This window comes from Leucopleurus acutus (assembly GCF_964270905.1).
Source record: "Leucopleurus acutus genome assembly, chromosome: 5".
In the NCBI taxonomy this organism is placed as follows: domain Eukaryota; kingdom Metazoa; phylum Chordata; class Mammalia; order Artiodactyla; family Delphinidae; genus Leucopleurus; species Leucopleurus acutus.
Window position 1 is genome coordinate 58,819,885 of NC_139147.1, and position 15,203 is coordinate 58,835,087.

The following is a 15,203-nucleotide window of genomic DNA, read 5'->3' on the forward strand; positions in this document are numbered from 1 at the left end:
TTCCTGCTGTGTCTTGTACAAGGACTGAAAATGGCATGTGTCTCAGGAGCTCTGTAAATAGGAAGATATGTTTCTGTCCCCTGAGAAGTTCAAGGCTTCTTATACTGGGACTCCTCTTTCTTGTGTGCCTTGTTGAGCCGCTAGCTTTGGTGACCTTGGAGCAATGCTCAGTCTGTGGGTAGGGGTGAGCGGTGGTGCCGTCCCTGGACTCCACACCCACTTACCTCAAGAGGGTTTCCCTCTGTCCAGATATTGACGGGGCCTTTACTGTACCCCTCGTACCCCACCTGAAGGGCATGCAGGGGCTCCAAAGTGTGACCTCTACTCTAGAGCTTCTCAAAGTGCATTCTCAAAATTTTGGGCGCCCACTATAACTAAGCAACACACGTTTATTAAGTGCCTGTTACTTGTATGAGGCAGAGGTATGGGATATAAGAGTGGGGAATTTTAAGAGCCACCCTTCCTTCTATGTGGTTTCACTTTCCCTAGGAAGATAGGCCAGTATCTGTTTATATTCGGACCTGAAACCAGACAAGGCAGGCAGTGGCAGCGGCAGCCGAGCTGTGTGTACTGGGAGATCTCTCCACGGGTGGGCTGCTAGGGAGGCCTCCACGAAAGGAGAGATTTGACCAGGTTCCTGAAGAGCAGGGGGGCTCCAGACCAGGGGTCCACCTCTCGTAAAGCAGCTGATTTACCTTGGGAAGTCTACATTGACAAACTGGGTCTGCTCCACCCTTCCCTGCAATCTGATCCCCTGGGTCCGGGTAGGGCCTAGGTGTTGTTTAAAGTCCCCTTCACGTGATTCTGATATGCAGGCTTGGACCCTCTCCTTGAGAAAGATTAAACTGTAGTCCTTGCGTGGACAGTTTCCTTTTCTGATAGCTGCCACTAAAATCACCGCGGAAGAGAAAGTTAACGAGGCGCGGATTCAGGAAGTGCCCTGCTGCCGCTTGGCGAGGCAGGTGAATACTCCACGTAACCACTGGCTCCTGTGTGTTGAGAGCCAGTGTCAAGTGCGCTCAGGGGCTCCGGAGTGTGACCTCCGCTCTACCCTTGTTTAGCAAGTGCTTCGTGTGCGTGATCTCTAGTTTTTATAACAGCCCCGTGAGCTAGATTTATTACTTATGTGTTTTACAGGTGAGGACCTTGGGGCTGGTGAGTTTCAGTAAGGAGTTTTCTGATAGTCACCCTGCCTTTAAGTGATATAGCTGGGATTGGGATCCTGATAGAGAAACACATTTTTTCTGCGTCATATTCCATTGTTTCCCATGGTCTCCATGTAGGAAGTAGGAGGAGAGGAATGGGACCTTTTAGGGGCAGGTGGCAGTACTGAGCGTGGAGGTGGCCGGGCGCACTCTTAACCTGGAGCCCCACACAGTGCCTGGGGGACCCTGTAGACCAATGGGAGAGCGAGTGAGCGGGGCAGCGTCACGCAGCAGGGGTTAGTCCTGGCTAATCTCTCCCAACTGCATCTTTGAAATGGGTTAATACCTCCCTTGCAGGGGTGTTCAGATGAAGTGAAACGGTGTTGATGTTCAGTAGACCAGAGTGGTTGAAATTATTTACTTTAACCCCACCCTCTGCCTCACTACACACACTGCAGCTTATTCTCTGGTATCTCTCCCGTCCTTGTCCTCCCTTTCATTCCCTTTCCAGGCCCTTATTACATAGAGTCTGGGCCCCAGCAGAAGGTTCTCTTGGTCTAAACTAGTCATCATTCTCTTAATCTTCTCCTCAGCTATTTTGTGCCAGAAACCTTCAACGAGTTCCTAGTACACGCCAATTTAAGTCCAAACTGCTCTGGCAGCATTTAAGACCCTCTCAGATATGCTTCAACCTTTCACTCCCTCTAATCTTAACTCTCATTACTTGCCTCTGAAACCCACATTCCTATCAGATGCATCTCTTGGCCAATTTCATTGTGAGTCGACAGGGAGGATATTCTTTCCTGGGTTTGCAATGCCTTTCTCTGTCCATCCTTCAGAATCCTGCCTGTCCTTCCCACCTCAGAGTCCCCAGAGCATTTTCTTGCTAACTTCTTTGTGAGGTTCCATTCTGTCCTTTTGTAAACTTGACTCAGTAGGGTGGAGCCCCTCGAGGTCAGGATCCTGCTGCCTTCATTTCAGTGTCACTGGCCCATAGTGAGTATTAAAAAATGTTTGTTGAAACCAAATGCCTGCCTCTAAGTCTCCCTCTGCTTTCCAGGCTGACAAGGAAAGCCCTTGGAACTCCTGTAATAAGAACTTGGTTGGAAAGTGCAAACTGTGGATGGTCCTCGCCTCTGTTTTCCTAGGTCTCGTTATAGTCATCATCCTAAGCTTATGTCTGATTGGAGGTAAGAGGTTTTAAACATGACTAAATTGATGCATTTTGAGAACTCATGTAATGCTTATGACACTTAAACGCTGAAATCAAAGACGTACTCACTGCTACTTCATCGTTTATAATATGAATTTAAAACTGGTTTGCGATATGTTGAATAGATGGGAGATATACATGATTTTTGCTTTTCTTTTTTATTTTCTTTCTTGTGTGTTTTATAAACTCTGGAAAAAGTATGGGGGTCATTGTTTTACTTTAAACTCTACCCATTGGATGTTGAAGATTTCTTAAATTTTTAATTTCCATAAACACTATGTTTTATTGTATCTTACCCATTGTGTTTGAAAAGTTTTTAAAATAATTTGTTTAGTAAAGATAATTATTGTAAAAAGGTAATTATTGTATAACGATAACTTTATCTGATATACCTAGTATATTATTGTAATGGTAAAATGATGAATAATGTATTTGGAAGCATTTAAAAAACTTCATAGAACCATGCATCTGTAAGCTGTCATTATTTTAACTTATTTTAGAAATCACTGTTATATTTGTGTTGTATGTGGTACAAAACAAAAACTCACATGGTGCTAAATATATATTTTACATGCATTATCTCATTTTATTTTTTATTATGAATATGAACATAGTACATGTTCAGTTACCCATAAAGCCCATCCACATTATTAATATTTTGTTATATTTTTCTCTAGTCTTTTTCTTACTTGCATTTTAAAAATAATTTGCGATCAGATTGTTTTTTATCATCCTGTGGCTCACCTTCCGGATTTTAATGTTACATTGAGATCATTTTGCCAATTCATTAAAAATTATTTGTGAACATTTTTTTTTATAACTGCATGATGTACTCTTCCACATTTTTTTTTTTTTTTTTTTTTTTTTTGCGGTACGCGGGCCTCTCACTGCTGTGGCCTCTCCCGTTGCGGAGCACAGGCTCCGGACGCGCAGGCTCAGCAGCCATGGCTCACGGGCCCAGCCGCTCCACGGCATGTGGGATCCTCCTTGACCGGGGCACGAACCCGTGTCCCCTGCATCGGCAGGCGGACTCTCAACCACTGCGCCACCAGGGAAGCCTTTCCACATCTTTTTAAAACCTTTTAGGTAGTTGCTAATTTTTTTATGATTATCAGTATTAAGGTTTTTATGATGCATAAATATAGCACACACCCCCGCCCCCAGTGGGCAATATTTCAATTTCAAAATAGGAAAGAAGAAAAGTGCTTTCATTTCTATGTGTGGGTGATTGTAGGGTACAGGGGTGTGAGGGGGGCTCTTCTGGAACCGGGATACTTGTGAGGGTGATTTGATCACCACAAGATAAGGGTTGAGCTGGACTCTCCCTAGCAAACCAAGTTACAGGATGAGAGCAAGCATGGCAGCCCCTGAGTCTCTCCAGAGGGGGCCCTGGGAATTCTCCTAAGGAACTGCATTTGTCATTCACCTCCTGTTCCTCCTTGTCCCAACCCTTTCATCTCCTGTCTCAAAGTTTTACAGTACCTGAAGAAATAGGAAAACTCTGATGAGGTGTGCCAACCTCTAGCATGTGAGCTTCCCAGGCAGGCAGCATGTTTGCTTAGTTACTTAAGGCGGTGTTGAGGTGGAATGGCTGTGTCTTTGAGGCCAGAGGCTGGTTCTGAGGCAGGGAGAAGTTGATAAGAGGTGCTGCCCCTCCTTCATCACACTGAGGACAATCGCTTTGGTATGAGTGTTGATACTCCCTCTTCCCATCATCTCCCACATGTGGATATTGAAACTGAAATTGAGTCACACGGCCTTGTCCTATCACAACCAGCCAGTGCTGTCCTAAAAGTTGGCTGAACCATCGGCTGGCATCTGGGGCCTATAACAAAGGATGATGCCACAGATTTGGTTGGTTTGATATTGAGGATTCTAAAGCTCAAGACCCAGGGACTTCCCTGGCGTCCATTGGTTAAGACTCCATGCTTCCACTGCAGGGGGCACGGGTTCGATCCCTGGTTGGGGAACTAAGATCCTGCAAGCTGAGTGGCCAAAAAAAAAAAACAACTCAAGATCCAAGAGCTGTCTTCCATTTTCATTCTCAGAAAGTCATTTGTAGTAAGAACAATAAATTATTTCTGTTAGCGTTCCTTCTTCTCCATCTTCTGTAGTAAAACAAAGACTATATCCTGTACTGCTAGCTTTATTATTATTTTATTATATCATAATTATCAGGCAAAATTTACTCAATTATTTATAGAAAAAATGCCTCAATTACTTAAAGACAGCCACAATGACCTCTGAGTTTGAATTTCTTTTAAGGTTTAAATGTTGCATTTGCTTAGATTTTATTCTTTTTTAATTTAAATGTTCAGATAAATTCTGACAAAGTTCAGAGCAAACTGGAAAATCCCATATTTCTTTCATATGCAATAATTCTATTAATAAAGTCTTATTTTGCATTAGAAAAAAAAAAAAGAAAGTCATTTGACCTCTTCAGATCACGAAGAGCAACCTGCAGAAGAAGGGATTCCATTTTCCTCCACAGTTTCTCAGGGGGACGTGAGAGTTCACAGGATCAGATTCAGGGAAGAGTTTTTTAACACTTGCGGTGCAAACTTTGTTTTCAGTCTGGTTATAAAATTGTGTTTAAAATATGTTAATGCCGTAAGAGAGATTTTCAAACTTTTACTTTTTTTAAATCAGGGAAATACTTTTATTTTACTTGGCATCTCAACTTTCAGGAGTTTGGGCTTGTGGGGAGGGTCATAGTAGGCAGTGGCGGGTTTAATGGGTAAAAAGGAGCAGGGACAGGACTCCCTCCCTGACAGTCCCAGCCTCACCCAGAGCAGCTCCGCGGGCACTTTTGGAATGACAGTCTGCAAAAATCAGCCATTGTCCAATTGTCAAGCCCGTTGATATGAATCGAGTATTGGTAGAACTTCTGGGCGCTGTGTAGAAAATGCTGCTGTCTGGGAAAAGGGCAGGTGGGAGAGTCGAAGGCTGTGCATTCGTTAATGAATGTGGGAGGGGCGATATGTGGGTAGGGGAGAAAGAAATCCAGACTATTAGGTATATTGTACAGCACGGGGAATATGACCAGTATTTTACAATGACTGTAAATGGAGTATAACCTTTAAAAATTGTGAATCACTACATTGTACACCTGTAACTTATATAACATTGTACAGCAACGATACTTCAATTAAAAAAAGAATGAGTGTACATTCTTTAAGAAGTGATGCTGTCTGGTTCATTAAGAAGTGAAGTTTCTCAGCACCTCCATTTGCCATTCCCCTCCTCCTTCCCTTTCTCCCAACTCCTTACTCTCCTGTCTCGGGGCTCTGTAGTCTCCAGACTGAGGCTCAGAGGTGGAGGTGATAATAAATGTGGAGCTGGAGTGGACCCAGAGGGTACACTGAATACATCCCAGTACAGAAAGATATCCCATTTGGGGAGGGGCCAATAGGATACCAGAATGAGGTGCCCAGTGGGGAGCTGTAGCTTGTCACTGACATTGATAGGAATGGCCATGATGTGGTGATAATACAAGCAGGCCAACCTGTGGTCAGGTTTATTATTATTAATTCTCTACAGACTGTGCACCCCTTCTTGCCTGCACCTGGAGTGGGCTCTCCCTCGACTCTGCCCATGGTCCGCCACTGAAGTGACGGCAAATTCAGGATCACGGCTCGGCTTAAGGCATTGAGCCTGGGCTGTGTCCACAGTGTGGAGGAGAGGCTAGCACTCCACCAGGCTCACAAGAGACAATGAAACCTTCTTAAAATGGACAATTTGGGGTTGGCAGGGGGGCGCGGGCAGAGCTCAGGGAATCCTTCCCGTTAAATCTAGAGGCCTGATTTTGTCCCAGATTTTAGGAATAAAGTATTAATGGATTTTCTCTTTCTCCCTAAGGAATTATAAATTCCTTGGTGTGAGGGGTAAAGGAAAAAAAAAAAAGTTTTCCTCTCTCTCAAAGTCATTTCCTGTCTGGATAATTTGGAGAATCAGATAAGCATCCTCAAGGATTCTGCTTTCTTTACTAATGTGTCCGAACAGTGAGGGGAGAGACCCTAGGAATGCCTTAACTGGTGAAACCTTTCCTTGGTTTGGGCAAAATATTTTAAATGTTACAGAAACCAAACTGTGACAAGTAGGTGGATGCTTAGAAATATGAGTTAAAGGTGACCAGTTTTAACAGTCTAGGAACCCTTATGGGATGTCCCCCAGCTCTCTTACCATACGGGCTTTTCTATGAGTAGGGGAGGCTCTGGTACTGAGATGCAGGCAGGGACTTCCTACGTGATGCTGTATTGGATGGGTTTGTTTTGCCTTGAGTTGGGAATAAGCATCACATCTTATGACATCACATGGTCCTGGCAGACAAGCAAGTTGCACAGGTTGCTCCCTGGTATAGGGTGACTCATGGGAAAATCCTAGGCAGACAGCAAGCCCGGTATCTTGGAATTTCTTTGCATTTTCACCTGCTTCTCTTTCCCTCACATCTCATATGTTCTCCTGTCTTCCCAAGACTGACCTCTTCACCTGTGTTCTCCATAGAATTCTCTCCAGCTTCTTCTGACCCGTGGACCTTCAGAGAGCGCCCTTTCTTTCTAAGCATCCTCTCGGGCCTCTTCAAATGTGCTCACATAGTCTCTCCTTCAGAGCAGTCTTCCATCAGCATCTTGCTACTTCATTTATATATTTGTCTCTCCCTCTTTTTTCACTGGCAAACTTCTAGAAAGAGAGGTCTGTGATCTTATCTCCTGCTCACTCCTAAACCACTGTATCCATTGGTCCCAAATTGTTCTTCCAAAGATCAACAGCAAGTGTCTGATCATAAAACCCAATGGCCTTTCTCCCTTCCCCTGCCCTGTCTGCAGCCTTCAGCTCTGTCCACTGTATTGTACTCTTCCAGGCCTTCAGAACTCTGGACTTCAGGACTTTATTTCTGCCTTTGGCTCCATGGTGTGATTGCAGGAGGCATGTCTTCAGCCTTCTCACTCTTCTCATTCTTCATTCTTTCCCTTGAGAAGCTCATTTAGTCCCAAGGCAGCAGCCATCCCCTCTCAGAGGTGCCCCCTGGAACACTTTTCCTGAGTTTTAGTCGTGCACTTTGCTGTAGTTCTCTACCTGGAAATAACTGTCATCATCTTTATCATTATCCATGTGAAACTACTAGTCATGTGTATCCCCTTCTCCACTGAGCTCACCTTTTATAGTTTCATGGTGAGTCATGAGGCCAGGTTTATATCATCCAATTGTGTAACTTTAGGCAAATTCTTCAATGCTCCTTGCCTCAGTTTCCACATTTGTAAAATATAAATGATTTCTGGATCTGTGTCTATAAATGTACCTTGACCCTCCTACTTACTCGCTCAATTGACTGACCTAAGCAAATTATGCATTTTTTTCTAAGCCTCAATGTCTTCATTTTAAAATAAAAACATTAATATTTAATTAATAGGGTTGATTGGAGGATTACATGAGGTAAATACAAGTGCATACATGTGCGTAATGCTTAATACGGTAGCTGTTATTCTTCCCGTTACCTAGGCTTGATACTTTGGAACATTTTTGATTTCTTCTTCTTTCCTATAGCTAGATAATGACCAGGTCTTATCAATCATTCCTTGGTAGTGTCTTGATAGAAACTTTCAACATTGACTACCTGCCTACGGCAAGGCTCTGTGCTGTATACTTTATATATGGTGGTTCTTATCTTTACCGTCACCTACAGTGTAGGCATTTCTGTTGAAGAAACTACGTCAGAGATTTAAGTGACTTGCTCAAGTAACATGGCTAATGACTAACTGAGCTGGAATTCCAACTAAGTCTGGCTGCCTTTACAGCCAGCTCTGTTTCCACCATCCTGGTCTTTCTTCTCCCTCCCTTCCTTCCTTCCTCTTCCCACTGCTGTCAGTCGAAATCTGTCTCTCCCATTCTTGTCCAGTGGCCTCTCTGCCTCCAATCTCCCCCAGTTCCATTTCATCCCATCTGTCACCAGCAGATTTACCCTCATCTCCTTCCTGGGAGGCATTTAACAACCTCCATTATCTCTTGAAGACATCTGGCATTTAAGGCCTACCTCTCCAGCCTCATTTCTTATATTCCTGCCTAAGAGCTGTTTTTGTGTGCCTCCAGTGTCCTCTATATATGTACTACAATTTTTTAAAGACGTTTTCTCTACATGGAAATACTGACTAGGTTAAATCCCATTAAAAACATGAAAATTCTGCTGACTGGGTAAACCTATTTTTTTTTGCTGTTGTTGTTATTTTAACAAGCACGACTATTTAGCCAGGTCGGGTACAGATTCATTCAGATAATACAAGTTAAGTATATGTCATTAGAGCTATTATGGGAGATCTCTTTTCGAACTTGGCATTTCTTTCTTCCTTTTTTTTTTTTTTTTAAATTATCATTTATTTATTTATTTATTTTGGTTGTGCTGGCTCCTTAGCTGTGGCACACAGGCTCTTTAGTTGCAGCAGGCAAGCTCCTTAGTTGCAGCATGCATGTGGGACCTAGTTCCCTGACGAGGGATCGAACCCGGGCCCCCTGCATTGGGAGTACAGAGCCTTAACCACTGGACTACCAGGGAAGTCCTGAACTTGGCATTTCTTAATAAAAGGGATCCAAATTGGAAAAGAAGTAAAACTGTCACTGTTTGCAGATGACATGATACTGTACATAGAAAATCTTAAAGACACTACCAGAAAACTACTGGAGCTCATCAATGAATTTGGTAAAGTTGCAGGATACAAAATTAATACACAGAAATCTCCTGCTTTCCTATACACTAACAATGAAAGATCAGAAAGAGAAATTAAGAAAACAATCTCATTTACCGTCGCATCAAAAAGAATAAAATACCTAGGAATAACCTACCTAAGGAGGCAAAAGACCTGTACTATGAAAACTATAAGACACTGATGAAAGAAACCAAATAAGACACAAACAGATGGAAAGATATACTGTGTTCTTGGATTGGAAGAATCAATATTTTCAAAATGACCATACTACCCAAGGCAATCTACAGATTCACTGCAATACCTATCAAATTACCAATGACATTTTTCACAGAACTAGAACAAAAAAATCTTAAAATTTGTATGGAAACACAAAAGACCCTGAATAGCTACAACAATCTTGGGAAAGAGAAACAGAGCTGGAGGAATCAGGCTCCCTGACTTCAGACTATACTTCAAAGCTACAGTCATCAAAACAGTATGGTACTGGCACTAAAACAGAGATGCAGATCAACGGAACAGGATAGAGAGCCCAGAAGTAAACCCATGCGCTTATGGTCAATCAGTCTGTGGCAAAGGAGGCAAGAATATACAATGGCAAACCTGGCATTTCTTAGTGCCCTTGAGTTCAGCAGTTCTGTGACTCCTGTATCCATTCTCTGGCATCCTTATTCCTTTCTGAGGCAATGGTATCTACTCTGGAAATGTATGTGGTGGGTGTAGAGCTCAAAGATACCCATTGCAGCAACATTTATAAATTGGAAAGATAAAAACACTAAATGGTTTTAGAACATTAGTGCAGCCATTAAATAATCTTTGCAAGGAATTTTAAACACGTGGGGAATGGCTTTTGATATGTAAACAGCAACAAAAGAATCAAGACAGAGAGGAAATGATGACAACAAACAACAAAAAGCAGTATACAAATTACCTTCTCATTAAGACCTCAAATATATAATATAAAATATGGGGGGGACCTTTTGATTAAAGAATTATTAGTAATTTTTTTCTTGCTTTGCTGCAATTTCCTATACTTTGCAAGTTTTCTGCTTTGAGGGCATAACTTTTATTCTCAGACAAAAATAACATGATGACTTACAACAAATAAGGACGCAGGGATAATTCCCTGTGTTGGGGTCCCCAAGATCACCCCCAGATTCAGTGATTTGCTGGTAAGACTCATAGGACTCAGCCTATAGTCATAAAGATGACTGATTTATTACAGCTAAAGGATATAAAGGAAAATATGGAGGCAACCAGGTGCAAGCTTCCAAGAGTCTTTGCCCAGTGCAGTCACGCAGAGTGCACTTAATTCCTCCAGCAATGAGTTGTGACAACACGTGTGAAATGTTGTCCACCAGGGAAGCTCATTAGAGATTCAGTTTTTATTGGAGTTGGTCTCATAGGCAGGCTCTGCCCGGTACCTACCAAAGCTCCAGACTCCCAGAAGGAAAGGAGAGGCTCAGCACAAGCCACACTGTTTCTGCAAACAGTTGAGGCACAGCCAGCCACTCTTTACCAGGAAACGTGGGAACACTCCAGAAATCTGAGCCCCAGATTCCAGCCAGGGGCCAACATTGTGCTGGACTTGCGAAGGCTGGCAGCCTCCGGCCCACTCTGTTAATTCTCCTGCACATTCCCTTGCTTCTCATGCCTCACACTTCAGACTTCCTCAGGGAATAAGTACCAGGACTCTTTCTTCCATCATAAACCCAGAATTGATGCCACTGTGGCCTTTTCAGAGTCCAGTAAAAGAGGCTGATAATGTTATGTTTGAGGTGTGGGATTACAGAAAAAAATTCACGACAAACACCTGGTTCCAGTCACCCACGCCTTTCTCAGGGCCGGAGAGGTTGTCCCTGAGTGACGCGGGCAGGAAGCCAGGGGAGCATAATTAGTGCCAGCATGCCAGCTTTGAACTCCTGTCTCCGACTTTGTGTGTTTTTCCTTTGGCTCTAACTGCTTAAGAAATCAATTAACTCATAGTCCTTAGAACAAAGCAGCCAACTGTTGTCCCAGGAATGTAAGTCCTGTGAGCCCTGGGGCTCTGAGTGCAAACAGAGTGTGTCAACATCCCCGCCGTGGGACATCCTGGAGAGCGATGACTTCATGCTCACGCTCTCAGATTCTAATCCCCAAGCTGTTCTGCTCGAGGATGGTCACTTCCTCAGCATGTGTACAGAACCGAAGAGGATTCAGCAAAGTTCCTTGCTCTGCTCCTTGTCCCCCGTCCCCCATTGTTTTTTGGCCCCTCCAGAACGTCTCCAGCGTCTTCCTTGATACCTGTGCATGTAGCTAAGCTACAGGGTCAGTTTAACCAAGGAGTTCACGTTCTTCCTGCTTCCTCCCACCGCCCTTCTCCCAGTCTGTGTTCAGTGGAATCTGAGCCCCCCGTGGCGTCAAATAAAACAACAAAATTTGTATCATGATAGAGGTGAGCCCTTGTCTTTATTCAGCCTTACTGAGAAGAGAAAACATTTCTGCTTATTCTTGCTTACTGTGTCCAGGCTTTATCCCTGATGAATATTCGTTGTTTGTTTTTTAAGTATAGCAGCCAATGGAGTAAATAAGTTTATTATTTTATGCATGTGTTTACTTTTACTTTTTATACCGCCCCCATTCTCTTTAGTAACCTATGTCGATGAGGATGAAAATGAAATACTTGAATTGTCGTCTAATAAAACATTCTTGGTCACGCTAAAGATTCCAGAGGAGTGTGTTACTGAAGAGAAATTGCCTGACCTGCTCACGAAAAGGGTAGGATACCTTATGCATTGTTACTGAGTTCTTAGCATTAGAGTATGAATTCTCCTGGAACAGTTGGCTTAGAGCTAGCCGGTAGGTAGCTTCAAGCTTGGATTCTTTGTCTGGGTAGTGGCAGAAACCGGTGCTTAGAAATGGATTTTCTGTAGTGCAAAGCCAGAGGGAGGAGCCCTGGCCTCCAGCTAAATGCATCCTGGAGGAGAGTGTTCTGTTTCTCATTCTGGTCTTATACTTGATTCAACCTGAAGTTTCATTGAGGGTCTGCGATGTGCTCAACAACATGCCCGGTGCTAGGGTCACAAAGTCTGAGCGCTCAATGGGAGCTCACGGTCCAAGGAGAGGAAGCAATTAAATAGTTATAAACAGTGTGATATGTTCCATCACTGAGATACGTACAGTGTGTTTTATATAAACATGGAGGTGGGGATGGAGGCACGCAGGGCCTCCTGGAGGAGGTGACACTCAGGAAGAATCTTGAAATATGAAGTAGGGGTGTTCCAGATTAGAGAGCAGGGAATACTAGAGGATGTGCCATGGCCCCTGCATACTGCGTAGCGGACTTGCAGAGGTGAGGCTGAACAGGAGGGGGCGGGTCAGCTCGTGAAGGTTTCTGTGTTCTTTGACGAGGCCCTGAGAGATTTTAATCTGCAGGCTGACATGGTCAGCTTCCGATTTCAGTTGTTCTGTGTGATGACGGAAAAACACTGGAAGTAGAGCGCTTAGTTAGAGGGTGTTGTAATAAGTTGGGTGACAAATGAGAGAGCCTTGAACTAGGGCAATGTCAGGGGGAGTAATTAAGGTTCAAGTGAGATTTCAGAGGTCTTCTCCCTCAGTAGGACTTCATGGCGGTTGGATGTGGGTCTGAGGGAGAGCATGGCTCCAGGCTCCTGGTTGGGTGGCCACGTGGGTGGACGGTGACATCACTCACGGAGCAGGAAATGCAGGAGAATGAGCCTCTGTGCAATATGGGGGCTCTGCAGCCAGACCACGAGGGTTGGTGGACAGCCCTGGTCACCTTGTCAAAGACAGGGTGGTTCACGGCCAGACCCAGAAAAGTTTTTGATAAGAAAACCTAAGCAAGACTAGCCTGCCGTCTGTTACCCTCTTCCCTGCAGTTGATAGTTTGGAGTGAGCCCTCTTTATTTGGCTTCCATCTAGGTCACCCCAGAGTCAGTTTCTGGGCAGCCAGGTGCATACCGTTTGATTGCCCCTTTGATCACAGGAGTTTGTACCTTGCGAGGATTATTCCAGGTTTCTCTTCCTCCTTCGTTTCCTTGTTTATATCTTATCTGCAGTTCCCTTTTCCTCCTTTCCTGCCACCTGCTTCCAGAGCAAGCTGCTGAGTGAATAGCCTATTGCTACTTTCCTCTTGGTTGCCTTTTTTTTTTTTTTTAATAGTTTGGCCACGTCGCGTGGCATGCAGGATCCCAGTTCCCCTACCGGGGATCGAACCCACACCCCCTGCAGTGGAAGCTCGGAGTCTTAACCACTGGACCACTAGGGAAGTAAGTCCATTGGGTGCTTTTTTCATTGAGGGGTTTTGCACTGGCCGAGCAGAAACCAAGTGAGTCAGCGTCCACATGTGTCACCTGTTACAGACTGGACACTCTACGTCAAGGGGAACTGGGTATTAATCACTCACTTTAAAGCCATATCTCTTTTGCACAGAAGCAGGCGTGAGCAGATTCTACAGGTGTTTTTAACTCATCACCGGGTAGTGGCTGAGGAACAGGGACTGGCAGATCTCTGGGGCAAGTTCACAGGCCTCTTTGAGCTTGTTCCTGCACTTTCCCTGTATACCCACAGGTGCATATGGGGTGCCTATACAGAACTTTGTAAAACATTTTTTTTTCTTTTCTTTTTTTTTTGTGGTATGCGGGCCTCTCACTGTTGTGACCTCTCCCGTTGCGGAGCACAGGCTCCGGACGCACAGGCTCAGCAGCCATGGCTCACGGGCCCAGCCGCTCCGAGGCATGTGGGATCCTCCCTGACCGGGGCACGAACCCGTGTCCCCTGCATCGGCAGGCCGACTCTCAACCACTGCGCCACCTGGGAAGCCCTGTAAAACATTTTTAAAAAGAATTATCTGACTTGCAGATGATAAACGTAAGGTGCAGTGAGCTGAAATGACTCCTGCCCCTGGCTTCCCAATCAAATATGTTCAGGAACAAAAATGAGGAACTTAGAGATATTACTGTCTAATTACTATCTAATTATCAGGTCAAGAACCCCTTTCTTCCACTTAGGCCAGTTTCCAGAAGCTTCTGGACATGGACGGTAAATGGGAGTCGATATTGAAACACTGTGCCCTCTCTTTTGCTTTACTGTCTTGCTTTTCTAAACACAGTTTTCCTGGCCCCTCTCATATCTCACTGCCAGTTTCCTTCTCTTAGGGTTGGGGCCGATACTCTGCTTAAGGCAGCCCGTTAGCTCTGTGGTGTCATAGCTCAGTCCACGTGCATGTTGCCGAATTAGCGTTGGCCCCTCTGATGATGCAGGGAAGGCATCCCTCTTCCTCTGGAAGCTGTTTTCTTTTCTTTCTCTCTCTTTTTTTTTTAACGCTATCACTTTTTAAGAGGTTGAGGTATAGTTGATATACAGTATTATAAGTTTCAGGTGTACAACATAGTCACAGTTTTTAAGGTCACACTCCAATTATAGTTATTATAAAATATTGGCTATATTCCCTGTGTGTGTACAATACATCCTTTTAGCTTATTTATTTTATACATAGTAGTTTGTACGTCTTAATCCCCTACCCCCATCTTGCCTGTCCCCGCTTCCTTCTCCCCACTGGTAACCACTAGTTTGTTCTCTGTATCTGTGAGTCTGTTTCTTTTTTGTTATATTCACTAGTTTGTTTTATTTTTTACATTCCACATATAATTGTTATCTTACAGCATTTGTCTTTCTCTGTCTGACTTATTTCACTTATTTCATAATACCCTCGAAGTCCATCCGTGTTGCTGCAAATGGCAGTATCGTATTCTTTTTTAGGGCTGAGTAGTATTCCATTGTCTCTATGCACCACATCTTCTTTATCCATTCATCTGTTGATGGGCTCTTAGGTTGCTTCCATGTCTTGGCTATTGTAAATAATTGGAAGCGGTTTTTGATGAGCCACTGTACCTGACTCTGGTGATCAGCTCACCGGGCTCTGAGCTCAGTTTGTACCCAGCCTCATAGGCATAGTGTGAGAGACACCAGAGCAAGGGGTGAGGAGCCCCTCTTTTCACTTTTTTGGTCCCAAAGTGGGTAGTGTGGTTAACAGCTCCTAAATATGTCCTAATTATAGCTGGGGACCATGCCACCAAAAAGAATGTTAGAGTGGACACTGAAAGTGATCTAGTATACCACTCCATCTCTTAACATAAAATTTTAACTTAA

General features: G+C 44.0%; 1 protein-coding gene across 1 annotated transcript in view; it reads left to right on the plus strand.

Annotated features, from left to right (window-relative positions):
• The window catches only part of LOC309961636 (TPA-induced transmembrane protein), a 30,409-nt gene that overhangs the window by 3,838 nt on the left and 11,368 nt on the right, over positions 1 to 15,203 (plus strand). The window contains exons 2-3 of the mRNA XM_082839085.1: positions 2,206 to 2,335; positions 11,683 to 11,810. Coding sequence (XP_082695211.1) covers positions 2,206 to 2,335; positions 11,683 to 11,810 — 258 coding nt within the window. The remainder of the gene's footprint in view (positions 1 to 2,205; positions 2,336 to 11,682; positions 11,811 to 15,203) is intronic.